Source organism: Mustela nigripes, chromosome 3 (genome assembly GCF_022355385.1).
Source record: "Mustela nigripes isolate SB6536 chromosome 3, MUSNIG.SB6536, whole genome shotgun sequence".
NCBI lineage: Eukaryota > Metazoa > Chordata > Mammalia > Carnivora > Mustelidae > Mustela > Mustela nigripes.
The window spans coordinates 137958747-137985746 of NC_081559.1; the positions used below are offsets into that span (position 1 = coordinate 137958747).

Here is a 27000-nt window from a genome sequence, read left to right on the forward strand (position 1 = left end):
AAATTATTCTTCCAAAAATACTGAAGTGATTTTTCTAGTAAAAAACCAAAACAGAACAAACAGAAAAACGCAAATCCTCAATTCACTAATTTGACCAGAATAATCAGGATCTGTATACCAGCTCACACCAACCAGATTCACAGAGGAATCAGAATTACAGTACGTTAATTAACATACACAATCCTAGATTTAAGATATATCATCCAAAGAAGGCACCAACTTTTGGGGGACTATATTTACTCAGGATTTTAAACTACCTATTAGAGGGTTGCTTAATAGAAAAGCATAGAATTAGAGAAAAGACAGTAGGTCTGGGTTTTTTTAGGGAATTTCTTTGAAATTGTCATTGGCTAATGATTTGTCCTTCGCTGAAGCAATTATTCTTTGTAAAGAACTGTTTTCTCACCCTAAAATCAAGACTCCATCTTCCTATCTTAAATATTTACTAGAAGATACAGTTTTCCAAGACTATGATTAATATCTCTTTCACTGGAGGACTTTCCAAATCACAAATGCAAAAAGGTCATTTCTTGCAAGATTGTCTTCAACTCAAACATAAATTTAACATCCATGGTAGCTACGATATCAGAAGTTGGCATCTCATACTTATCTCTGCAACCTTGGGTTTTTCTCATTAGGGGGGTGGTTGAGCCTTCTCGGTACTGAATAAATCCTGTTCATGAGGAACAAAAAGAGTATGTGCAATATAAGGAAGTAGAGCCTGGGGGAACTTTTAACTTTTTGAAAATTTAATGAAAAACATAAGTTAAATTAAATTTAATCCAAGGCTTAAAAAGTGATTAATTATTGTCAGTAGATCTCATATCTTGCTTTATTAGAAAGAAATAAACATTCCACTCGTTTCTTGCATTGACTTGGGTTGAACTTTTTCGTGGGGGAGAAGGAGGCAGAGATTTTCACTCCACTAATATAAATGCTACAGGATGTTTTAGTGTCATAATTTAGAAACTCAACTAAAGACCGGGAGATATTCCTCTCTGGGCAAAGACTGTCTTCCTCTAAATTTTAAGTAACTAAATCATGATGTATCACATAAATTTTAAGTAACTAAATCATGATGTATCACATAAATTTAAGTTTTTAAAAAAATTATAATTCTATTAAGTTTATGTATATGAGCTTTGAATCCTAGTAGGTTAGATCTCTAGCTCTCCTGTTTTCTAGCTACAGACCCAGTGCAAAATAAAAACCCTTTATTTACTTCATTTATAAAACAGCAAAAATGTCACATACCTACTCTTTAGGGTTTTCCTAATGCTTACAAAGTAATATAAAATGTTAAGAGTACATACTAGGAGCTGAATAAATGAAATCCATTTGATAATCAAAGATGTTTAGAAGGGTTCATCAAATTTTTGTTTGAGAGTAGCTTTTCTCCTGTTTCCCATTTCTCAAATTACTGACCACACTTTGAGTAGTTGATCAGCAGACAGAAGTAGTACAGGTAATAATATCTAAGCCATTTTCAATTGAAATTCAGAGATAAGCACAAACATCCACTTACGTTTACTTGGCTATCTTCCAGGAATGAATGCACTGTAATAATGTATACAAACACATACATATTCATAATGTATTTTACACATTAATATAAAGCATTCAAGAACATGGAACATGTTCGTTCTCCCACATCTGTTTTTGTCTTCTTCCTATTTCCTTCCATCCCTTAGGAAAATCTGGGCTCTCTTCTCTTATGTTTTTTTTTTTTTTTTTAATTAGGAGAACCATGGGCTTTGCTAGGCAAATGTTTCTCCAAGATCTAGTTCCCATCAGTATCTTTTTCCAGAGCTGCAGACTGCTTCCAACTACTTATTTGGCATCTCCGTCCTGATGGCACCCTAAATGGACTATACCCAAAGTTGCATTCATCATTTTATTCCTTCCAAATAGCAACTCCTTCAGAGAATCTTATGTCTAAAATTAGAAATGAACTGGTTTTGGCTCTTTCTCTCCTGATACCCTATGCTAACCGGTTAATTTGAAGTCCTTTGCCACAACATCTTAATTATCTAGTCTCTCCTTCCCATTCCCGTTTCTACCTTTCTACTGACAAAGTCTCACCTCAAGTTTTAACCAACATCCTAAATGCTTTCCCTACCTCCAGCCCTCTTCCATTCTAACCTGGCCTTCAGGTTATAACGTGCATGAACCTTCCTAAATCACAAATGCAATAATTTGCTTTCATTCTCAAAATCTGCCATTGTGAAACAGAGCAAATACAAACTCAGGCTTGGCATCTGAGGTTTCCTACTAGGTGTCACCAGGTTATCTTTTGAGCTGTATCACCCTCAATTCTTTTGACCCTGAGAATGCATAAATGAATGGCCCCACAAAGGCAGATCTAGTTTGCCCGTGTAATTTTCTTCGACCTACAGATACTTTTATACATATGGAATTAGTTGCTTATCTCACTTAGTGGCTCACATTTACACATTGCCACATGGCACAAAGCTAGGCGGGAGTGGCCTCTTAAATGGAGAAACAAGCCCTGGTTCACCACAGCCTCTATCTGATTGGTGCTCTACCTCTCGATCTGGTCCTGGCTGGGTGCCTATAACCATGTGAATTGATGACACTTCCCCTATACTACCTAGTGTCCCCATCAAATGTATCATTCCCAAATGCAAAGCATATCTTTGCTTATGTTATTCCATCTTTCTAGAAATGCTCTCTCCCTCCATCTTGCCTGTCTTTAAAGTTCATTTCAAACACTGTTACCTTCTGTGAAGCTTTCTCTGACCACCCCACTGGATGTTACTGCCCTGATTTTGAAGCTCTGTAACATTTTGTAGTTCTTTTCTCTTATGGCCTCTATCTGACTCTTCACTGGATCAGTCATTGGTATCCTTGATTTCTTCCCATATCTGAGGGACATGTATAATGGATGTGTATCCCCCACTCCTCAAGGCTTTCTGAAGGTAGGGTTTTTCTCTTGACCTAGACCTTCCTTCCTCCTCCCTAGAGATGGAGCAAGTCTCCATCTCTCCCCTCAGGGTTCAGCCTGTCCACACAGTGGAAATGCCTTGCCCTACTTGGCAGAAAAAGCCCTGATGTGGTGGGTGAGCTTGTCAATAATGCTTGAATGTGTACATTTGTCCAATTCTGAAGTTCAGGATTAGGAGCCCCACTGTTGCCACATATCTAAGACGGGATTTTCCTTCCAGGTTTTAGCAGCAAACAAAGCTAATATTTTCATCTGCTCGAATCCTTCTCTTACAACTGTTTTCAAACTCAAGCAGGGAAAAGGAGGGATTCGTATTGGGCATCCTTAATCCCAATAATGATTCACTCTGTCTTGAATCTTCTGCAGCAGCTAGCAATGTCATTCACTGTACAGACAGGCACTCAAAACACATGTATCAAATTGAATCAAAGGATATAGTCAATGTATATAAAATTCATGGAATGTAATTTCTTTCATGTCATGTCCCCCCAAACCATAACTTAAATGTCTTTTTGTGGCTGTTAATGAAAAGCAAATGATTCTGTATATTACATAAAATATTTATTTCTTATTTACATTTCCATTTTTATGTAAATCATTGCACATCATACCACATATCAAAAAAAGAAAAAGAAAGGAAAATATATATAAACCTTAGACATCAGTGAAGAAAGCATTGCATGTGATGTGATACTTATCAGCAGTCTCGCAGGTCTCGTTTCTTGCTCTTTTTGGATTTTCTAGTAGTTTCTTGACGAATGGTATCATACTCCAATATGGCCATTTTGGAAAGTCTCTGTAAGTATTGAGATGATGCTCCAGCAATAGGATCACTGAAGCCAGAACCTGTGAAGAAAAATAAATCATCTATTAAAGTTAAGCACATAATATTTTCTAAACGATATTCTCTAAAATAGAGGGCAAACAAAATCTCTCTTCCTCAAATGACCATTAAACACTGCTAGTTCTTGATATATCACATTCGTTGAAGTAAAAATAGAAAGTATTTACTTTCTAAAGTAACGTGATATCAAGTCATCTCAAAACTATTTAACTAGGGATGCCTGGGTGGCTCAGTCAGTTGGGTGTCTGACTATTGATTTGGTTCAGATCATGATCTCAGGGTCAAGGGATTGACCCCTGCATAGGGCTCTACTCAGCAGGGTGTGGGAGTGGGTCTGCTTGAGATTCTCTCTCCCTCTCCCTCTCTGGTTCTCCCCCCTGTCATGATCTCCCTCAAATAAATAAATATTTTTTTAAATGTAGCTTAAAAACTATGCTGTTTGTATTTAATTATATAAAATTCAATCTGAGTCTATAACATACTTTTTAAAACATGGGATGGCTGTGAAATTTATTCCAAAGCAAAAGATACAGTCTCCATAAATAATTAACTTGTTTTATACCTTGCATGCTCATCAAGTTATTTTCTCCAAATATACCATTTCTCATAAATGCTAAGTTTAGTAAAATAGTAAAATTGTAAAGGAAAATGAATCATTCATTAACTGAACAGCATTACTCAAGTTTCTATTATGGAGTGGTAGTAATAATAAGAAGAGATATATCAAATGATCTCTTTGTGTCAAGTACTTACATTTATTCCAGCTACACAACACTATGAAGTAGGCAACTAATACTATCTTGGGTCACGATATAAAAAGAAGATTTAATGGCATTAAAAAACTTGCCCAAGGGCAAAGGATTTGAATTCAGATTCATCAAATTCAAACTTACCATGCAATCACTACATATTGCCCTAAATATGTAAAGACGAATAAATACTTCTATTTCAAAACATATAAAACTTTGAAAATAATATACTGATTCAAACTGTTTAAAATATTATTTAATTTCAAATGGTGAAGTGTCAAAAAATCTATCTAAAATTCTCTACTGTGGTTATTTTTCGTTTGTTTTGTTACTTGAGTATATAACATAAGTAGGAAGTTCAGAGAAAGAGGGAGGTTGGAGGGGAAGAATATGATTGGGATACCTGTTGTTAGTGGTATAATGAACCTGACAGAAAAACTCTCTGGCTACAAATAAACTGGATTCTAGGTATTAAGCAAATGTCAAAAAACTTCAAAATTTTTCAAAACTTCATACAAACCAATGCAATTAAGTTGGAAGTTGTTAACAATAAGATAAATTTAAAACTCTCAAATTTAAACAACACATTCTAGATTACTCATCAGTCAAAAAAGAAATCAAAATAAGCATTAAAATATTCATAACTAAATTATAAAGAAAATATTACAAAACTTGTGTGATACAGCAGAAGTTATACATAGACAGGTTTATACCTCAAATTTCTATGTTAGAAAAGAAGCTTTGAAAATTAAAATTTCAGGTATAAGATACACTTTAGGAAAATAATACAACCAAAATACATAGGAGAAGAAAAATAATATAGGAAAGAGAAGAAATCAGTGAAATAGAAAACAAATTTACATTAAGAAATATTTTTTAGAAGATGAGTTCTTCATTGAAGAGAATGATAAACAACAGTCTCTGGTGAGATTAATCAAGAATAAAACACAGAAAGCACAAATAAATAACATTAAAAGAAGAGGGACACGTAGAGTGTGTGACTCTTGATCTCAGGGTTGTGAGTACAAGCCCCACATTGGGTAACTGGGTGTAGAGATTACTTAAAAATAAAATCTTAAAAAAAAAAAAAGGGGGGGGGGGGGATGGCTGGGTAGCTCAATTGGTTGAGCATCTTCCTTCGGCTCAGGTCATGGTCTCAGGGTCCTGGGACTGAATCCCATGTCAGGTTCCCTGCTCAGCAGGGAGTCTGCTTCTCCCTTTCCCTCTGCCCCTACCCTTGCTTATGCTGTCTCTCTCTGTTTCTCTGACAAATAAACAAAACCTTTAAAAAATAAGTGAAAAGACTGATTACATGGAATTACATGGAAATAAAAAACTTCAAAAAGAAGGAAGAGGGATAGAAGTACAGATTAAACAAAAACTCAACTTTATGCCAATATATCTGAAAACTTAGACAAAATGCAAAAAATTTTAGAAAATATAACTTACCAAAGTTGATTGAAGAATTAGAATGCCTTAAAAATCCTAAAATTAAAATGGTTGAATCAATATTAAAGTAATAATTCTTGCTTTGTTGTCTATTTTGTTTGATGTTAGTGTACCTACACAATCTTTTTTTAAAATAATGTTTGCATGATTAGTATTTTTCCCACTTCACACTTTTGATCTTTCTTGCCCTTAAATTTAAGGTATGCCTCTTGCAAGCAACATATATTTTTCTCAGTCTGATACTTTGTTTTTTTATTGAAATATTTAGTCTGTTTACATATAATGTAATTGTTGTTTTGTTTAATTTTGAATCTTTAATCTTGCTAATTATTTTCTATCTGTCCTATACGCTTTATGTTTCTTTTTTCCTCCTTTCTTGTCCTCTTTTGAAATGATCAAGTATTTTCTCATTTTATATTTCCCCTCTATATTAGCTTGTTACTTGTATTATTTTATTATTCTTTTACTGGTTATCATACAGATTATCATGTGTCTCTTTGACACATTACAATCTACTTTAAATTAGTTATTCTACCATTTTTCAGATAATGGGAGTATCTTACAACATTTTAACTCCACATAGGCCCCATCCTACCTCTGTGCTATTATTGTCAAGTATTTTATCTCTACATAGATTTTATACTTCATAATACTACTGCGACTGCTTCTCATTCTTTAGCAGTTGTACTTCCTTTTCGTATCACTTCTTCCTTAATATTTTTTAGTGAAGTTCTGCAGACAATAAATTCTCTCAACTTCTATTTGAATGAAAATGTATTTGTTTCACCTTTAATTTTAAGGGTATTTTCACTGGGTATCCAATTCAAGTTGGCAGTTATCTCTTTTAACCCTTGAAAATGCTATTCTACTGTCTTCTTGCTTCCATTGTCTACATTTAAAAAGTCAGTTGTATATCTTACCAGAGCACCTTTGAAGGTAACATATCTTCTCTGTTTTCTTGTTTTGTGTTTTGTTTTGTTTTTAACTTAGTCTTTTTATTATGATGTGCCTAGCTGTGGTTTTCTTTGTTTCTATCCTGCTGAGGACTCACAGAACTTCTTGAATCCTTGGTTTTTTATTTTTCATCAAAATTGGGAACTTATCAGTCAGTATGTAAATATTGTTTCTGTCCTAACCTTTTCATTCTGGAATTAGAATTATGCATGTGTAAAGAAGGTTTATCTTGTCACATAATGACTTGCACACTGTCTTCTATATATATTATCTTTTTTCTTCCTCCACTTTAATTGGGTATTTTCTAATGATCTTTCATTTTACAAATCCTTTCATCTGTTGCTTTCCATTTCTCCCCAACTTTATTGCAGTAAATTTCACAAATAAAAATTGTGTATATTTATGGTTTACAACAAGATGACCTGATATACATATATACTGCAATTAAGTTAATTAACACATCTATCACCTCACATAGTTACTTTTTCTGGGAAAGTAACTGGTTCTCATCTGGGAAGACAAGACACTTGTCTTGGGATAAGTAAGTGACACTTGCTCTCTTAGCAGATTTCAGTATATAATTTACTATTATTAACTATAGTCACCATGCTGTACATTGGATCCCCAGAACTTATTTATCTTAGAACTGTAATTTTGTACCATCATCTCCCCATTTGCCCCACTTAAAACTGTGGTAACCACCATTCTATTCTGTATGTTTGACTTTATTTTTATTTTTTATTTTTATTTTTTTAAGATTTTGCATATAAGTGATTGAGTCCATTAGGAACAAAGTTCCATGAAGCTTTTGTCTTTCTCTGTCTGGCTTATTTCACTAAGCATAATGGGCTGTGGGTTTAACCATATTGTCACAGACAGCAGATTTCCTTTTTTACTGCTATATAATACAGGTATCCCAGCTTTTCAAAAGTTCATGTTAAGCCATTTTGCTTCTATGAAAGATCTACAATAGCACCTGTCTTTGCTAACTGCCAAGAGATCCAATAGAGTTTTTTCACTTTGATTTTAGAAAGGTAAAAGCTGAAAATAGTGTTCAGTGTTTGTTTTTCAGTGAGCCATTATAGAGGTAGCATGTGTCCTGACCAGTGAGAGTGGCACCATCAAGCTCCGTCCTAAGCTATACTCAGCATCTCAGCATCAAGCTGCCACAGCTTTGAAAAATTTCAAAGGTCAGAAACTCAAAGCAAGACTAGCATGCAGACCAGGCAATGGCCCACATGAGAGATGATGAGGGCCTATCCCAAGGTCCTGAGATAATAAAGATATGTATATAAACATCCACTATGTTTATAAGATAAACAAAGCTTAAAGAAGCATTAAAAAGAACAAAGCAATTAAACCAGGGGAAAGAAAGGAAGTTAAAAAGAGTAAGTATGAGACAACCTAATAAGACATGTGGCAGGAGAAGAAAATGTGCCAACTTACCCTTTGTTTTCTCCTGAAGTGGTACCACAGTGCGGGCCTCCTTAATCTTCCTTATCCTAAAATTACATATTATCATAAAATCACCTTTATGTAAATCCAGGAGAGATTAATTATAAAATACAATAAGAGACAAGAAGCTGCCTTCAGCAAAACTCACTTCGCGAAGGACATCACATGGAAAGTAAATAAACATTAAAGAAAGTGAACTCATTCCACCATGACTGATCCAATCAGAAGCAGATAGGAACAACTCAACATCTTAGGTTTTGCTAATAAATTTTACCTGGAGATAAGTGTAATGCCTAATTTCCCCCATATTTATCTTTATCTTAACTTTCTCCAGGTATAATTCAGGGAATGCTAAGAGGAAGGGAATCAAGATTAAATTAAAAAGGGATGTAGACAGGCTGATACTAACTATTGCTTATTTGTGTACCTTTTATTTGTTAATCACCACAATCTGTATTTTATCTTAATTAACTTTTGTTCCTACTGGGAAGAGACCTACATAACAAGTGGGTTATTAGAGGAAGTATGTCACCACCGAACCTGCCGTAGGTGAGATAATCCATAAGAACTGCAAATTTCCTGTAACTAGAAGTCAGCCAAAACTTTTAAATGCCCTTCACCTCTAGGATTACTACTATCAGTTACATTACCAGAGTGTGCCTTGAGAGTCATTTAAAGTGTATGATTATAATTAAAGAAATTTGAGGGGTGCCTGGGTGGCTCAGTTGGTTCAGTGTCTATTTTCAGCTCAGGTCATGATCCCAGGTTCCTGGAATCCAGCCCCACATTGAATTCCCTCTGCTTTGTGGGGAGCCTGTTTCTCCCTCTCCCTTTCCCTGCCACTCCCCATGCTTGTGCTCTCTCTCTGTCAAATAAATAGTTACAAAATCTTTAAAAATTAAAAAAAAATCAGCATTTTAAAAACAAATGTTCACATATGGAAGGAAAAAAGGTGGGAAAGGGTTGTACACAAGACAAACAAAAATGTGTTACTTCCCTGCTATGCCACGGCTTTTCGTTCACGGGGCACTGTGCAATATGCAGAGGAGAATAAAGCACTTGCATGCAACTCGACATGTTCTCACTAGACTGGCTAAAATAAAGACACTTGTTTCAAAGACAGAGAAAAGAACTAACATTTATGTTGGCCAAGCACTTCATAAACATTATGGCACATAGCCACCACTCTTCCACTTTGTATACGAACAGCACTTGTCATAACATGAATTTAATGTATTCAAATTATCCTTCCTTGGTTAGGCAAATTCACACTCAAGTCAGTGTAAAATGGCGAGGAATCATTTCACAAACAGCCAAATTGCAAATGAAAGAAAAATGAAACAGAATGAAAACAGTAGGAAGCAAAAGGAAGACTTTGGTAGTTGGGCTAATTCAGAGGGAGCTTTCTGGGTTTCCAGTTTCTTACAGATGAGCATGTGCACCGAAAGAAGTGTAACAAGACTGCTCTATACTGAGACACGTGTACTGCCAGACTTAGCCCTACACCCTCCTCAAAGGGTCCTGAGACTCCCAATGAGAATGACAAGGGTCAGGTAAGGGTTGGGGACATGGGGGTCTCAGTAAGGATGGAAAGTCTCTGTTCTTAAGTAGGTTTTATACTGTGTTTCCAGCTGTCTCTGTTCTTTCTACATCCCTGACATCCATCCCTCCTATTTACCGGTTACCATTTATTCCACTAGCAACTCACTTGCTCTCTTCCACCATTGCTGATTCTGCCTTATTTCATTATAATCTTGTGGAAGAAAGAGTAATTTTGCTTTTCATATTTTTACAGCTTGGAAATCTGTCCTCAGATAATATTTAAAATGATAGGGAATAGTTTGGGGGCACCTGGGTGGCTCAGTGGTTTGGGCCTCTGCCGTTGGCTTGGGTCATGATCTCAGGGTCCTGGAATCGAGGCCTGCGTCGGGCTCTCTGCTTGGCCAAGAGCCTGCTTCCCCCTCTCTCTCTGCCTGCCTCTCTGCCTACTTGTGATCTCTCTCCCTCTCAAAGAAATAAATAAAATTTTTAAAAAATGATAGGGAATGATTAAACAAACTATGGATCCATTAATGAGATACAATGTAGCCAGTAAAGACTCTTTGAAGATCATGCAGTGACATGAAAAAATGAGTATGTGTAATAATAAGTTAAAAAGGCAAAATAAAAAATCGTAAGTACACTAAGATCATAGAGAAAACAAAAGTCCACAAAAATGAAGAAGAAAAGAAGAGAGCAAACACCTAACAAGAAAAGTCGTTATGTTACAATGGATAAATTATCAAAATACTGTTTATCTTTTTTTGTTCCAAATTTTCTGCAAAGTTCTTATGCATTTTCATAATTTAGTAAATTATGCATAACTTTTCATTTTTAGTGTCATTTCATATGATCAAAACTTATTTTAATTAATTAATTAATTAACAAGAACAACACCATGGAAAAATATATTCTAAAACTCCTATATTTGTGTGCTGTGTGTAACTGGCTGACTTTAAAGCTCAGGAAATATGAAAATACAAAATTTCCCCTAAGGAAAGTAGCAACTCAGACTACTATAAACGCAGCATCTTTTTTTTTTTTTTTTTTTTTTTTTAGGCTGCCAAACTGAGTAAGTCCTAGATATTCAATAGATACCTGATGAATAAATAAATAAACCAAAGCAGCCACCAAATCGAATATGAGACTGTCTTACTAATTTCTAGATCCCTTTGGAGAAAGGGGATTTCTTTTAATGGTATGCCAGCCAGCCTAACTTATAAAAACGAAGATAATTATGATAGTGGCTTTAAATGCCAATATTCAAAGTGAGTGGGACTTTTCTGGCTGACGCCCCCTTGTCCACTCGTCAGCGCTGGTCTTCTTCAGGCTGTCATCTCATTTAGAACCTGCCCTCGCATGACGTCACTCAAACTAGAGACGAAACCCGAGGTACTATATTCATCAAAGAAACCTGTTAACATTGCAGAGACTTCATTTAATTTTATTACTAAAAATTCCGATATTCTCATGGGCAATCTACACTAGAGCAACAGATATTTTAAAAAGGAAGTCCTTAAGTCCTTTCGGGCAATGTCCCTTGAAAACAGAAAATGGCTTACTTGTCAAACTGACTAAAATTGCTACCTAGACTAAAACAAGAGATCCTTTATGAAACAAATATCAGTGGGCAAGAAAGACTTCCACTCACTAGGCAGGAAAACCTCTCCATTTAGCAGTTATTATTACAGATGCAAGCGGAACGCAAGAGAACTGAATAGCAATGGTCTACCTGACTGGACACATCTCGGGGTCAGCCTGCCGCAGTCTCTGACGAACTTCCAGTGGAGTTGAACTTACACTTTTTGGGCAACTCTGCAGTCCTGGTAAATACGGCATCTTGACACATTCTTTGAACTCTTCTAGACCAAAGGTGTATTCTAATTAAAAATGGTACCATAATTAATGGTATTATTTCTTGATGAAATGTATATAACTTCTTTTACTACATACTAAAATGCATACTGCAATATACTCAATCAGTCATTAAGGAGAGAAAATAAAGCTACTGTCCTTTATCTAGTATCTTTCCCAAGAAGTAGAATAAGGAAAAAGGGCAGGTTCACAGAGCTCCTACAGTTGTCCCTGTCTTCTGCCCTCATTATTTTATATAATTAGAATTTCCAGAATATTAGAGATATTCACATTGAAATAGAGTTTAAAAGCATTTTTAAGAGTTCAATATTATCTGCTACTTTAAACCTTTCTACCTTCTTGCTTTTATGTAAATAAGAGGTATAAATACATGATTATTTAGTTAACAATGAGACATAAAAGAATTTTTTTTCAGGCATTGATTTTAATTTTTTCAGGGGCGCCTGCATGGCTCAGTGGTTAAGTGTCTGCTGTCAGCTCAAGGTCATGATCCCAAGGTCCTGGGATAGAGCCCCACATCGGGCTCCCTGCTCAATGGAGAGTCTGCCTCTCCCTCTCTCCTTCTCCCTCTGTTGCTCCCCCCGCTTGTTCTCTCTCTGTGTGAAATAAGTAAATAAATGAAATCTTTAAAAAATGGTAATTTTCTCTCTGCAAAACACTAACATTGAAGCATCAAGGTTTCTTCTTCTACTGACGTCACATAAAAGAGATTGTCAAATATTTTAAAAACAAAACAAAATGAAGTCTAGCATAGTAATAAGAATAGTATTTAATGGGACTGGAGTTATATTAAATTCTCCAAATGCTATTTTGCTACCTTTGATTTTTCTTCTTCTGGAAAAAAAGTTTCTCCTGATCAAAAAACATACAAATTCTCTTTACAGCCATTAAATTTAGGGGTAAAAGGACAGATAAACTTATGTTTTCTGAGTATCTTTAATGGGAATACAGTGGAAAAGTTGGAAAAATAGAGCAACACACTCAAAACCAGGAGTGATGACATGGGTTGGGGAGTTTGGATTTTACTCTTCTCAAGAATTACATCTTTATTTATAAAGCTGAAGGCAGAATTTGGGATAAACAAGAAATACAATTAGAATTTGAAATTTGAAGTATAAACTGAAATTAAACTATTAATATATTCATACACATGTCAAAATTCCTCAAATTAGTCTTTACTGAGCAAGGGTAGAATATAAAATACTTTCCACATAACTCACACAAAAAATAAAGTTCTGGTTAAAATTATGAATACAAAAAGATGCTGTTAAAGATTTGGGTTTCTTAAAACATAAAAATCAACTCAAGATGCTTAAAAACAAACAAAATTTGTGAAAAGTAATATGACCCAGCAGAGGTAGTACTGCACTGATGCCAAGAGAAGTAGTTCCTTAAAATTTGTTTCCATCATGAGTTACAGAATTATATTAAATAAATTAATTTTAATTTGCTTCCATTTTTATTTTCCATAAACTTAGGATATTATCCTTCCATAAATGTTACAAAAATTATAAGATGTCTCCTGACTGCTTAAAAAAATATATGTGTTAGTTTAAGCCACTATTTCTATACTTTCTTCAGTAAAATAATTGTAAAAATAAACTTACCTTTCTTCATCTTTTGTGTTTCTAAAACTGCTTTCCTCCAACTACTCTCAAAAAGAAAACAACTGTCAAAGGAATTTCTGGTAACATTGGAAGTATCAAATTTGATTTCCGGAGACAGGACTGGCATTTTTTCTTCTTCCAACAGTGCTGATGAAAGTGAGATTCTGCTTCAAATTCAGGACACAAAATACAAAAACAAACAAACAAACAAACAAACAAAAAACAAAACAAAAAAACACAACCAAAAAAAAAAACCCCACAAAAAAACATATTTTAGAGATAAGTATTTTTTCTGATTTGTTTTCCATCATGCAGATTAAATATTAACATAGACTTACATGGAAAGTTCACTTATAACATGTAAATATATAATCCTGTGATTTTTAAAGTAAGTGGCCTTTAATAATATGGCTAAAATTGGTAGTAAAAGTTTTTTCTTTTAAATATTTTAATAAGTTCTTTCAAGTCCCAGGGCACAGATATTTAGCAATATAAAAAATTTTGAAGTTCAACAGCAAGTTATGGGGCACAAGACAATAAAATGTTTAGGATTCTCTCGAATATATTACCGTTATATACAATGACCAAGTGGGACTTATCTCTGGGAGGCAAGGATGGTTCAACACAGAAAAATTAATGTGATATACCACTTTAAAAGAATAAAGGATTAAAAAGTCACATGATCATCTCAATGGATACAGAAAAGGCATTTGATAAAATTCAACAGTCTCAACAAAGACAAAGAGATAAAGACAAAGAGATAAAAGACAAAGACAAAGAGATTAAAACCTCTCAACAAACTAGGAATAGAGAGAAATTATCTCAACATAATAAAGGCATGTAAAGTCCACAGTTAACTTCATAATCAATGGTGAAGAATCAAAATGTTTTCCTCTAAGATAAGGAATAAGGCAAGGATGACCACTCTCACCACTTCTATTCAACTCTAAGTCCTAGCCAGAGCAATGAGGAAAGAAATGGAATTCGGACTGGAAAAGCAACAGTAAAACTGTCCCTGTTCACAGATGTCATAATCTTAAATATGTAGAAAATCCTACAGACTCCACCAAAAAAATCACTTGTACTTTTATACACTCAATAAACTATCTGAAAAGGAAATTAGGAAAACAGTCCAATTACAATAGTATATCAAAAAGAAGAAAATACTTAGGAATAAACTTAGCTAAAAAATGAACAAATTATACACTGAAAAACACTGATGAAAAATTAAAGAAGACACAGTGGAAAGACATTCTATGTTCAAAAAATCAGAAAACTTAATTTTGTTAAGATAACCATACTACCAAAAATGAACTGCAGATCAATACAATTGAAATCCCAATGGCATCTTTATACAGAAACAGTTAAAAACATTAAAAAATTCATATGGACTCACAAAGGACCCCAGATAGCCAAAACAATCTTGAAAAAGAATATCAAAGCTGGAGGCATCAAACTTGCTAATTTCAAAATATATCACTAAGCTAAGGTAACCAAAACAATATGATAATAGTATAAAAACAGACTATAAGCCACTGGAAGAATAGAATCCAGAAATAAATCAACATATACACAGTCAACCGGTCTTTGACAAGGATGCCAAGGAGTACACAAGAGGGGAAGGATAGTCTCTTTTAACAAACAGCATTGGAAAAACTAGATATCCACATGTGAAAGAATGAAACTGAGCCCTATCTTACACCATACACAAAAATCAACTCAAAATGGATTAAAGACTTAAACCTAAGACTTAAAACTGTAAAACTCCTATAAGAAAACATAGGGTTCATGACATTGGTCTTGCAATGATTTTATGGATATGATGCCAAAAGCACAGGAAACAAAAGCAAAAATAACAAGTAGGACCTGCATCAAACTAAAAAGCTTCTGCACAGCAAAGAAAACTATCAGTAGAGTGAAAAGGAAACCTCTAGTCTGGGAAAAATATTTGCAAATCATATATCTGATAAGGGGTTAATATCCAAAATATATAATCCCAAAGCAAAAAAACAAAACAACAGAACAGAACAAAACAAAAAACCCTAATAATATGGTTTAGAAATAGGTTTAAGGACTTGAGTAGACATTTCTCCAGAGACATACAAATGGCCAATATGTATATGAAAAGATGCTCTGGCCAAGGCCAAAGAAGTTACTGCCTGTGTTCTCCTCTAGGATTTTGAGGTTTCCTGTCTCACACTTAGGTCTTTCATCTATTTTGAATTTATTTCTGTGTATGCTGTAAGGAAGTGGTCCAGTTTCAACGGCATGTTGCTCTCCAGTTTTCCCAACACCGTTTGTTGAAGAGACTTTTTTCCACCAGATATTCTTTCCTGCTTTATTGAAGATTGGTTGACCATAGAGTTGTGGATCTATTACTGGGTTTTCTATTCTGTTCCATTGATTTATGCATCTGTATTTGTGCCAGTACCATACTGTCTTGATGACTACAGTTTTGTAATATGGCTTGAAATCTGGAATCATGATGCCTCCAGCTTTTCTTTTTTCTTTTCTTTTCTTTTCAAGATTGTATTTGGAATCTTTGTGGCTCCACACAAATTTTAGGATTGTTTTTTCCAGTTCTGCAAAAAATGCTGGTGGTATTTGACAAGGAGTGCATTAAATGTGTAGATTCTTTTGGGTAGTATAAACATTTTGACAATGTTTGTTCTTCCAATCCATGAACATGGAATGTTTTTCCATATCTTTATGTCCTCTTCATTTTCTTTCATCAGTGTTCTCTTTTTCAGAGGACAGATCTTTTACCTCTTTGATTAGGTTTATTCCTAGGTATCTTATTGTTTTGGGTGCAATTACAAATGGGCTCAATTCCTTGATTTCTTTTTCTGCTGCTTCATTGTTGAGGTACAGATGTTCCATCTATCTTTACACTTTGTTGAGGGCTTTTATCAAGAATGGATGCTATATTTTTCATATGCTTTTTCTGCATCTGTTAAGAGGATCATATGGTTCTTATCTTTTCTTTTATTAATGTGGTTATCATGTTGACTGATTTGTGAATATTGAACCACCCCTGCAGTCCAGGAATAATCTCACTTGATTGTGGTGAATAATTCTTTTAATGTATTATTGGATCCAATTTGCTCGTATCTTTAATTTTTGCATCCATGTTCATCAGGAATATTGGTCTGTGGTTCTCCTTTTTAGTGGGGTTTTTGTCTGGTTTTGGAATCAAAGTAAGTGCTGACTTTGCAGAAGAGTTTTCCTTCCATTTCTGTTTTTTTTTTTTTTTGGAATAGTTTGAGAAGAATAGGTATTAGCTCTTCTTCAACTTCTTACAAGACTAGTAATTCTACTTCTAGCTTACTAGACACATCACCAGAGACAAGGAAAATAAAAGCAAAAATGACTATTGGGACCACATCAAGATAAAAAATCTTTTATTCAGTGAAGGGAACAGTCAACAAAACTAAAAGGCAGCTTATGGAATGGGAGAAGGTATTTTGGATTTTATATATATAGATATATAGATAGAAAGATACAGATTTCACATCAATAAAGAGTAAACAAAGCAAAGACCTTGAAGTCCTAAGTACAAATTGGAAGTATAAGACTTTCATCTAAAAAAAGACACCAAAAAAAAGCATTTTCTAGATCTCTTTACTAAACCTAATAAATAAGGTGTGATTTAAAATAAAAAAGAAAAAGAAGCTTTGCACAGTGGCAGTATTGTAGCCAATGAGGTTTCTCTGAGGTGCAATTATTGCTAATTGAAAAAGAAAAGAAAAAAGCAAAACACAAAAACCAACCAAAAATAGCTGATTCCAGGTCTGTGGAAGGAAATGTACAAAATCAGCCTAGAACATTTTGTCATTGTAATCTGTCAGTGAAAACTATAGCCATGGTAGTCATCAACTTAAAAAGGCTCCAAACTGACCAATAATGAGAGTTATAAACATTAATAAAAATATTAACTGCAGTGAATTGAAATATATTAAATATGTATAATATACACATATACAGGCATACCTTGTTTTATTGTGCTTCACTTCATTGCACTTCACAGAAAATTGTTTTGTTGTAATTGGGTTTTCCTTTTATTTTGTTTTGTTTTGTCAAATTTGAAGGTTGCTCCAACCCTTCATGAAGCAAGTCTCTCGGTGCCATTTTTCTGACAATATTTTCCCATTTCACATCTGTCACGTTTTGCTAATTCTTGCAGTATTTCAAACTTTTTCATTGTCATTATATTTGTCATGGTGATCTGTGATCAGTAATCTGTGATGTTACTATTCCAACTATTTTGAAGTGCAACGAAGCGTGCCCATATAAGACAGCGAACTTAATCAGTAAGTGTTGTGTGTGTTCTCACTGCTCCACTGACCAGCTGTTCCTCCATCTCGCTCCCTCTCCCCGGGCCTCTTTATTCCCTGAGACACAACAATACTGAAATTAGGCCAATTAATAACCCTACAATGGCCTCTAATTGTTCAAGTGAAAAAAAAGAGTCACATGTCTCTCACTAGAAATGATCACAGTTTATTAAGGAAGGCAAACGCTGAGACAGGTTGAAAGCTAGTCCTTGTGTGTCAAACAGTTAGCCAAGTTTAAATGCAAGGGAAAGTTCTTGAAGAAAATTAAAAGTGCTACTCCAGTGAACACACAAATGGTAAGAAAGTGAAACAGTCTTACTGCTGACATGGAGAAAGTCTGAGTGGTCTGGATAGAAGATCAAACCAGCCACAACAGTCCCTTAAGCCAAATATAGGGCATGGCTTTGATTCTCATCAATTCTATGAAGGCTGAGGGACATGAGGAAATTGCAGAAGAAAAAGCTTAAAGCTCACAGAGGCTGGATCATGAGCACTAAGGAAAAAAAGCCAAAACCGTAACATCAAAGTGCAAGGTGAAGCAGCAAGTTCTCCAGAAGATCCAGCTAAGATAATTAATGAGGGTGGCTACACTAAACAACAGATTTTGGGACACCTGGGTGGCTCAGTTGGTTAAGTGTCTGCCTTCAGCTCAGGTCATGATCTCAGGATTCTGGGATCAAGCCCTGCATCTTTCTCTCCCTCTGTCTGCCACTCCCCCTGCTTGTGCTGTCTCTCTTTGCCAAATGAATAAATAAAATCTTGGGGAAAAAATATGTTTCATTTACAAAAAAATAAAAATAAATAAACAACATATTTTCAATGGAAATGAAATGGTCTTCTGTTGGAAGAAGATGGATCTAAGATTGTCATAGCTAGAGAGGAGAAGTCAATGCTTGGCTTCAAAGCTTCAAAGGACAGGCTGACTCTTGTCAGGGCCTAATGCAGCTGGCGACTTTCATTGGAAGCCAATGCTCATTGACCATCCTGCAAATCCTAAAGCCCTTCAGATTTATGTTAAATCTATTCTGCCTGTGCTCTGTAAGTGAAACAACAAAGTCTGGATGACAGATGTCTGTTTATAACATGGTTTACTGAATATTTTAAGCCCACTGTTGAGACCTACTCAGGGAAAAGATTCCTTTCAAAATATGACCCCTCATTGACAATGCACCTGGTTACCCATGAGCTCTGATGGAGATGGACAAGGAGATCAATGTTGTTTTCATGCCTGAGCACAACAGAAAATGCTGGTTTGCAGGCCTGTAAGAGAACTGATCTCTGAATTTTTAAAACAACTGAGGTCTGGAAGGGTTATTAAATGGTTTGCGTCTAACATTATACAACAAGGAACAACAACAACAAGAGTATTAATTTTATCAAATTCTCTTCTTTTAGTGGAAAGGAGAAATGGACAAAGGAAAGTGATTAAAGAAATATTAAAATTGACCTCTAACAAAATTAAGACTAAGCATGTAAAATACTAAGAAAAACAATTTTTAAAAAACTGTAGGCAAAGTTTCCATTTGGACATAGGGGACTTCCCACTTCCTAAAATTCATAAGCAGTTAATTTTCCAGTTTGTGTTTAAATATGCAATTCACAGGAAGAATTACATGGAAGCAGTCCCTATATTAAGAACCCCCAGGCTATGAGTTGAAAAATGAAGAAATATAGGAGCAATGGCACCTATGATATATCGCATCCACCTATATATCCCAGATCCCTTTGTTACTTCCCCATTCCTGTTCACCCATTCCTGGATGGGTCAAAATATTTATTTTCTTGTTAACCTTTCAGTGTCTCAAGTCTCTCCATGTAGGGAGCTAATAAGTTCTGCCTTACAGAGTTATTAGGAAGTCTGAAGGTGATTTAAGACAAGCATCTAGCTAAATGCCTAATATGTTGCTTTAATTCTCAAACCAGAATCTTTAGTTCAGACAGCAGTAAGGTAGCTTTATACACAGAGACAAATGATGGCTGCTATTATTATCATAATTATCATGATTACCACCCTAGGCCAAGAATCAGCTAATGGCTGGGTATGAGAGAGATGCAGCTTGACTCAATGCCTCTTCCTCTTTTCCCTTCAGGGTAAAGGTGCACCCCTAGAACTCTTCTGTTTTTCTTCATACTGACCTCTTCTTGCCTTATGCTTTCCATGTCCTTCATCTCCTTGCACAGTACAAATGTAAATATTTTCCCATGATGGTTCTATTCAGTTTTGCGGTATACATCTCCCACTGGCTGCATCTGCCAAGTCTCCTTCCTTGTTTCATTTCCTTATGTAGTTTGTAAACTTTGACTGTGAGCTCATCTTTAGAGAGATTGCTACCTATGGGAGTCCAGCACTCCCTGAGCTCTGGAAACGTTGCGTACAGACTTTTCCATTATATGGGTTGGGTAGTATAGACATTTTGGTCCTGGATTTCAGAGGTGCCAGAGTAGTGAATATGTCAGTTCTTGGGTGGTGGTATGTAGCGAAGAATGTAGTCATGTGAATTCAGACCCCAGACTTGAGCTGTATGGGTATGAAGCTTTGCACAGTCTGTGTGTTAACAGCTAACTCTTTTCCTGCCATAGTCCAAATGGATGGTAGGCTTCCCTGCAGCCTCCTCGGGTCAATGGGGGCATATTTTTCTATTATCACCTTAGTGTCTGTAGCAGGTTGTATTTTTCAAAGAAGGATACACTAATACATACTCATTCCTACACGTTCTTCCTTCAATGTGATGTTGATACTCCTCCTTCAAGAGATGAAGTCTGTATTCCCTCTCCCTGAAACTAACTTCCTGCATAAATATAGTACCATAGAAGTGATACTGTGTGATTTCCAAGGCTAGAGTGTAAAACAATTTCCACTGGCTCCCTCTTGGGATCTCACCTTTGAAATCCAGCCACCATTTTGTGAGGAAGACATCATATAAAGGTTCCAGTTGACATTCACAGCTAAGGACTCAGCCCACAGTGAGCATCAACCACCAGACATGGGGATGAATGAGCCTGCAGGTGATTCTAGCCCCAAGCTTTTGATTCTTCCATCTGAGAACCCAGACATCGTGAAGCAGAGCCAAGCTGTCCCTGCTGTGCACTGTCCGAATTCCTGACCCATAGAGTACAATAAATGGTTGTTTTCCACGACTAAGTTTTGGAGAAATTTGTAATGCAGTCATAGTAACTGGAACAGTACTCCTTTGTGATTTCCAGCTTTCGGCAGATGCTCAACAGTGGCTTCCTATGTGAGTGTTCCTTCATTGCTGGCACCTGGGGATTTCCTTCTCTTGGTCCCTAGCTCAGCTACATTTCCATAAATTATCTTATTATATTTTACCCAGCATTTGAAATATTCCAAATTAGAATAAGGTCCCATCTGTGTCAGGTCCTTCTGCCACATGACCCAGAAGTTCCCATAACTTTTCAAATAAGGACATAAAAGACTGATGCTCTTAATTCCTTTTATATATAAAGATACTTAAAAATAAGAAAGATAATAAACCCTATAGAAAATGAATTTGTTACAGGATAGTTCCTTCCAGAAAAAAATACAAATGATCAATAGAAGTTCATCCTTACTAGTTTTCAAATAAAAGCAAAATAATATAATGAGCTATGACTTTTGCCAATCAAAATGGCAAGGGTCTTTCTTTAATACTAGACAACACAAGATGAGGTTCAAGGAAAAGAGGCACTCTCATAAGTTTTCAGCTTATGTATCAGTATATTATGTGCAGAAAGCAATCTAGCAGTATATATGTCCTAATAATTTTATATGCTTTTGAGCCAAAAAATAATAAAATAATTTATATAATGTTATATATGATATAATATAAGATAAGATTAGTAATTTTATATACTTTTGAGCCAGGGATTTATCCTAAAGGAATGACCATGGATACATACAAAAACAAGGAAGTCAAATCCTGTATTTTTTATAATAGAAAAGAAAAAAAAAAGGCTGAAAATAACCCAAACATCAAAGAGCACTGGTAAGATTATCTTTATTTTTAGCTTTGTTTAAAGCAAAATTGTTTTCAAGTGAACATAAAGACAAGTTGCAGATTCATTGAGAAAGCTAGTTATTTATTTACCCAAAATGCCAGTCATTGTGCTAGGAGCTGAAATACAAAAATGATGAAGATGCAAAAGCATATAGTATGTTAAAGTAAGCAAACAATTATAGTTCATTACAATAAATATTAGTGATAAAGGTACGTTTCAATTCTGTGGTACAACAGAGCGTCTGCAAACCTAGCCAGATGGGAGAAGTAGGAGTTTTGCTTTTGTTTTTTAGCAAGGGATGTTCAAGCTAAGTCCCACAGGTTTTCAGAAGTAGAAATTGACTGCACTGGTCAATAGCCTGAATGCTTACTTACACTCTTGCTCCTCCAGAGAATAGAATTGTTCCTAAGAAGTGCCTACCTCCCTGTGACTGGAACATGAGTGAGCGGAATGTGTAACACATTCTGCAAGAAGCCTTTAAAAAGCAGGTCTGCTTTCTCTGCACCTTCTCCTTGCCACAGGTGAGATAATAGGGAAGTGCTAATGAATGGCAGAGCATGGTCTTACAACCAATTGGAAGAAAGCTTCCTGCTGACCAGGACTATCTGCTTTGGAATTGTTATGTGAGCAAGAAAGAAACTTATCCATTAAGTCACTAAGATGTTGAGGTCCATTTGTCATTACAGCTAGCAACAGAGTAATACATGCAATTTTTTATTCCCAAGTGTGCTATTAGCTCACTTATTCAAATACATTCACTAAAGCATGTACTGTGTGCAAAGCAATATGCCATGTGCATGACAGCTATGAAGAAGAATAGAGATTCTGGCTTTACAGAATTTCCAGTGCAAAAGGAAAAACAGCAGCCTCTCACACAACTGTAATATAAGGCAACGTATGACATTACAGCCCGAGGAGGGAGCGATGTCTCCCATCAGGACAGTTTAAAAAAGGCAGATGTCATTTTCAAATGGAAGTTCAAAAAAGACTTGGAAGAGGCTAGAAAATGCAGGTATAGGCATTCCAGGAAAATACAGATGTGAAAGATGCCTCGGAGAATGGAGCAGGATTCAGATAAGGGCTCTGTGAAAGAGAAGGAAACGACAGTTTGAGATGAGATCACAGACAAATCTGAATGCTAGCCCAAGTGCTTTGCACTTCTGTGAGCAATGGGAAGGCACTGACGGATTCTGAAGAGAGGTGTGGCACATTCAGGTATGCTTTAAGATTAATCTGGCAGAGACTGGAACCAGTTAAGAGTCCACTATAATAATAATAGTCCAGAATGCTTAAATTAGAGTAGCAACAGTGGGAATACAACAGGAGGTTCAGCAAAGAAAAAAAAAAGAGTCAAAGATGACTGAGACTGTGAACTAGGGTGACTAAGAGAATGATGAATTACATTCAAAGAGAAATTGCTAGTCTGCTGAGGGAGAGCAAGAGCTTGGTTTTAAGTAAAATGAGTGGCAGACATCCAGGTGGAGCTATAGAATCTGGGTCTAGGCTGTAGGAGTTGGGGACCGTAGCTTCAGTTGGGAGAAGAAATTTTAAGAGTCACCTATTCACTAGTGAGAATTGAGACTGGATTAAAGTTGCCAAAGAAGACTTGAGAGGCAGAAGAAAGCCAGATTTCCCTAAAAGGTCCACAAAGCAGGAAGAGAAAGAAGAGGCTGGGAGGTGACTGGAGAGGCAGAGAATACAGAGGAACCAGAATCATAGGAAGTACTGGACCATGTCCAATTCTACAGAAGCTCGAAATGGAAGGAACAATTAACAACACAGCAACACTAAAAGTGCAATCTCATTTAATTCTCAAAGAACCCGATAAAACACAATTCTCAGTCAATTCCTGACCAGAAATTCCCACCCAACAAAGAACACATTTTATTCATCCGAGTAAAAGGAGCCCGGATTCTAACATTGATTCTGCCCTGCAATAGCTGCATAACCACAGGGTCATGAAGAAAATAATAGCGCCCCCTTCTCAGAGGGTTAGTGAGGATTAAATTTCAATACACGTAGAATGTTCAGCATGGTGCTGGACATGTAATAAACACTCAATGAGTGGAAGCTATTGTTTTAGCTGTTTTTAAATAATAATAAACACAAATTTTTTATAACACAGTCTGTTGATGGAAATGTCAATCAATAAAGATGTTTCAGAAAGCAAGATTCCACCAAAACTTTTTAACATACATACATGTGACCCAGCAATTCTACTTCAGGGAAATCATTTTACAGAACTACTCTCCATGTGTAAGAATGTTCATCGTTGCATTGTTTGCAATAAGGAAAAACTGGAACCGATCTTAACGAGGAATGGTTACATAAATTACAATATGTCTGTACCATATGATCACACATTCATATGATGCAACTACCCTATCAATGCAGACCTAAGTAAACCGCTATGAAGTTATTTGTCATATCTTTTTAAGTGAAAAAGACAATTTCTAGAAAGAATCCAGATATGATTCTTATGATGATCCAAACCAACCAACAAACAAACAAAAAAATGAAAAAAGAGTAGAAGGATAAACACTAAGTTAACTCTAAGAAGTGTTAGAAAGAAAGGAGAAAAAGGTAAAGAGAGGGCCTTTACTTCTGTGTATTCTTCTGTATGAATGAGAACTACTAAATGTGTTAATAATGTAATTTTAAAAATGTAAGAAATGTCATTAGTATTTTTGAAGAGATGCCACTGTAACAGAGGATTTATGCCCACCATTAACAATGTAGATAAAAAGTCAATGAAGATGGACAAGCGGGGATTTTTGTGCTTCAGAGAGTACAATACCTTGAAAATGGTTGCAAAGTTGCATTTCTCTAGACAGAGGCTCCAGTTTTTACGTCTATGGCCCCCCAAAGGCTGTAAACGTAGAATGACCCATACAATAGAACAGACACAAATCTGTTCTAGTATGTGTAATCCCTCATGAAAAAAGTAATAAACACACAAACTATAGGTAAATCAGAAATGGCACAAAGCAAAATTGGCATGAAAACGGAGCCAGAGCTAATTAACACAGTCAGTGTCCCAAGTCCTGCCCCACATGGCTGGGTTCAAGAGTGAGGTACAGCAGCAGCCAAAGGAAGAAGAGAAACAATCCCTTCCCCATACCGCCCTTTAGTTTGAACCCTGGGCAGGCTGGAGGGATAGCCTATAAGGACGTGTCCACCTGACGCAGGGATGCTCGAACTAGCCTGTACAGAGCTTGAGGAGTGCTGAAACATACTCTGGCAGGAAGTCCTCATGTCCCGTTTTCAGTTCCATCTCTCTGCTTCACCCTACCCCGCCGAGTAGCTTTGGCCCCGTCCTCAGCCACTCCTTGCCCGCCAACTCCCCTTAAAGTGTATCGAGAGAAACCTTGGAGTGATTCATGTGCCTCCCTGGGCTAGCTTCCCCTGCCCGGAAGGGGGCCTGACCAGCTGACTTCTGGTCCCCACCTTCCCTTCAGCCCTGCCCTGCAAGATCCCCACCCCACTCCATCCCTCCCCTCCGCTCCTGCTAAACCGGGGGTCCTCCGGAGACTACCCGCACTCACTGTCCCCGCAGCTCCACCTTGGAGGAGAGGGGCTTCTTCGAATGCTTGGGCCGTGGCGGTGGTGCCCTCTGAGGCTCCCGCAGCGGGGTCAACGGGGGCAGGGGACAAGGCGGGAGACCTCCGCCCCGCTTGGCCTGGCCGCGGCAGCGGGGCAGGGAGGGCGGCCCAGCGCTCGTGCGGGCTCCGCTCTCGGAGCGAACATGCTCGGCTCTCCGCAGCCCGGCGACGCTCCGCTTACGGAGCGCGGCTCGCCCGCCACTCAGCCCCGCCCGGTCCGGCGAGCCGCACCGGTTGCCGCAGCCCCGCCCGCCCGACGCGCGCCGGTTGCCAGGCGCCAGGAGCTTCCGGGCCGCCTTACGCTCTCGGTCACCAGCTGCGGTCTTCTCCCAGCAGGGACTGACGATTAGGGTGCCCAGCCAGGAAGGCCCCTGGGCGGCTAGAAGGCTGCTTAGGACACACTCAGCAACTACTATAGGTGCCACCACTATAGTAGGGGCACCTGCAAGGGCACTGCTACGGCAGGTGGTGGAGGAGGGCGGAGTGCAGGTTGGGAAGGAGCTGATTGAGGCTGGGTGTACAGATAGGAGTCAGACACGGCCCAAGTTCAGAGAGGCACAAAATTTGCGGCAGGCGCCTGTACAGTGGGTAGTGGGCAGTTAGGCAAAGTTACGTTCAGTTCTCCAGGTTGCATTTTTAAGATTCAAACTAACCAGGCTCTCCAGAGTACTGTGGAACTTTCAAACAGCCCAGCAATACCTGCTATCTCAATCTCAGGTTAAGTGACCTAGTCATCCCAGAGTTCCCTCAATATGCCCGCCCGAAATTCCATGTTCTATGTGTCCTTTGTCTAGGTTCTTTGGTGAAAGCTTAGGTGCGTGTCCGTCCCCTCCCCAGTAAGGAAGCCTAGCACCCTGACTTGCGTGATAGGACCTTAGCATATACTTTTGCTGAATTAAACCCTCTAGCTCCATTTCATGACCCCAAATAGGGCTGCAAGTTCAGCCCTAGTAATAGATGGTTTCAGATTTTTCAAAACTGAAGCTGCTTTCAAACACACCACTTTTCTGTGTTCATTAAGTTCCACACTCACATTTCCTAGTTCCTCTGGTTAAGAAAACTCTAATCCGATCTGGAACCCAATACTTATCCCACCACTGGGGCACCTGGGTGGCTCAGTGGGTTAAAGCCTCTGCCTTCGGCTCAGGTCATGACCCCAGAGTCCTGGGATGGAGCCCCACATCAGGCTCTCTGCTCCGCAGGGAGCCTGCTTCCTCCTCTATCTCTGCCTGCCTCTCTGCCTACTTGTGATCTCTGTCTGTAAATTTAAAAAAAAAAAAAAAAAAACTTATCCCACCACTTACTTGTGTGATCCTGGGGGAAGGAAAGTTAACCCCTCACCTAAAAAATGGGGATAGTGGTATACTTACCTAATGGAATAGGCTGCACATTAAAATGACGCAAAGAATTTAAAGAGAAAGGCCTGGGACCCATCCCCCCAACTAATCGGTTCTAGGATTGCCCTCAAAGTGGAAAAGGGACCAAGAATTATATAAAGTGTACACTAGCAGTCAATACATGATTGTTTATTATTAAATGGTCTGCTGTCATATCCTCTTGGCTGTCACATCTGCCACTGACACTGCCTCCCAACTCTTGACTCCTGCTATTCTATCACCAGTTGTCCAAAT

The 27000-nt window shown here is 37.2% G+C and overlaps 1 protein-coding gene and 1 pseudogene across 5 annotated transcripts; one reads left to right on the forward strand and one right to left on the reverse strand.

The window, feature by feature from the left end:
* Nucleotides 1–3511: 3511 nt before the first annotated feature.
* On the reverse strand, nt 3512–25598 carry C3H8orf89 (chromosome 3 C8orf89 homolog). Of its 5 annotated transcripts, none has more exons than XM_059392884.1 (6): nt 25330–25598; nt 13438–13604; nt 11688–11835; nt 8408–8463; nt 6008–6043; nt 3512–3811 (listed from the first exon to the last, which is right to left on the reverse strand). In XM_059392884.1, exons 2-6 carry the CDS (start codon nt 13562–13564, stop codon nt 3663–3665), a joined length of 516 nt encoding a protein of 171 aa, XP_059248867.1. In that variant the 5' UTR covers nt 13565–13604; nt 25330–25598; the 3' UTR covers nt 3512–3662. The 5 variants fall into 5 exon arrangements, with proteins under 5 accessions (XP_059248867.1, XP_059248866.1, XP_059248864.1 ...); XM_059392883.1 differs by having other exon boundaries at nt 13438–13601; nt 25330–25597; XM_059392881.1 differs by having other exon boundaries at nt 13438–13601; nt 25313–25597.
* LOC132014674 (U4 spliceosomal RNA) lies at nt 17108–17190 on the forward strand (annotated as a pseudogene).
* Nucleotides 25599–27000: the final 1402 nt, after the last annotated feature.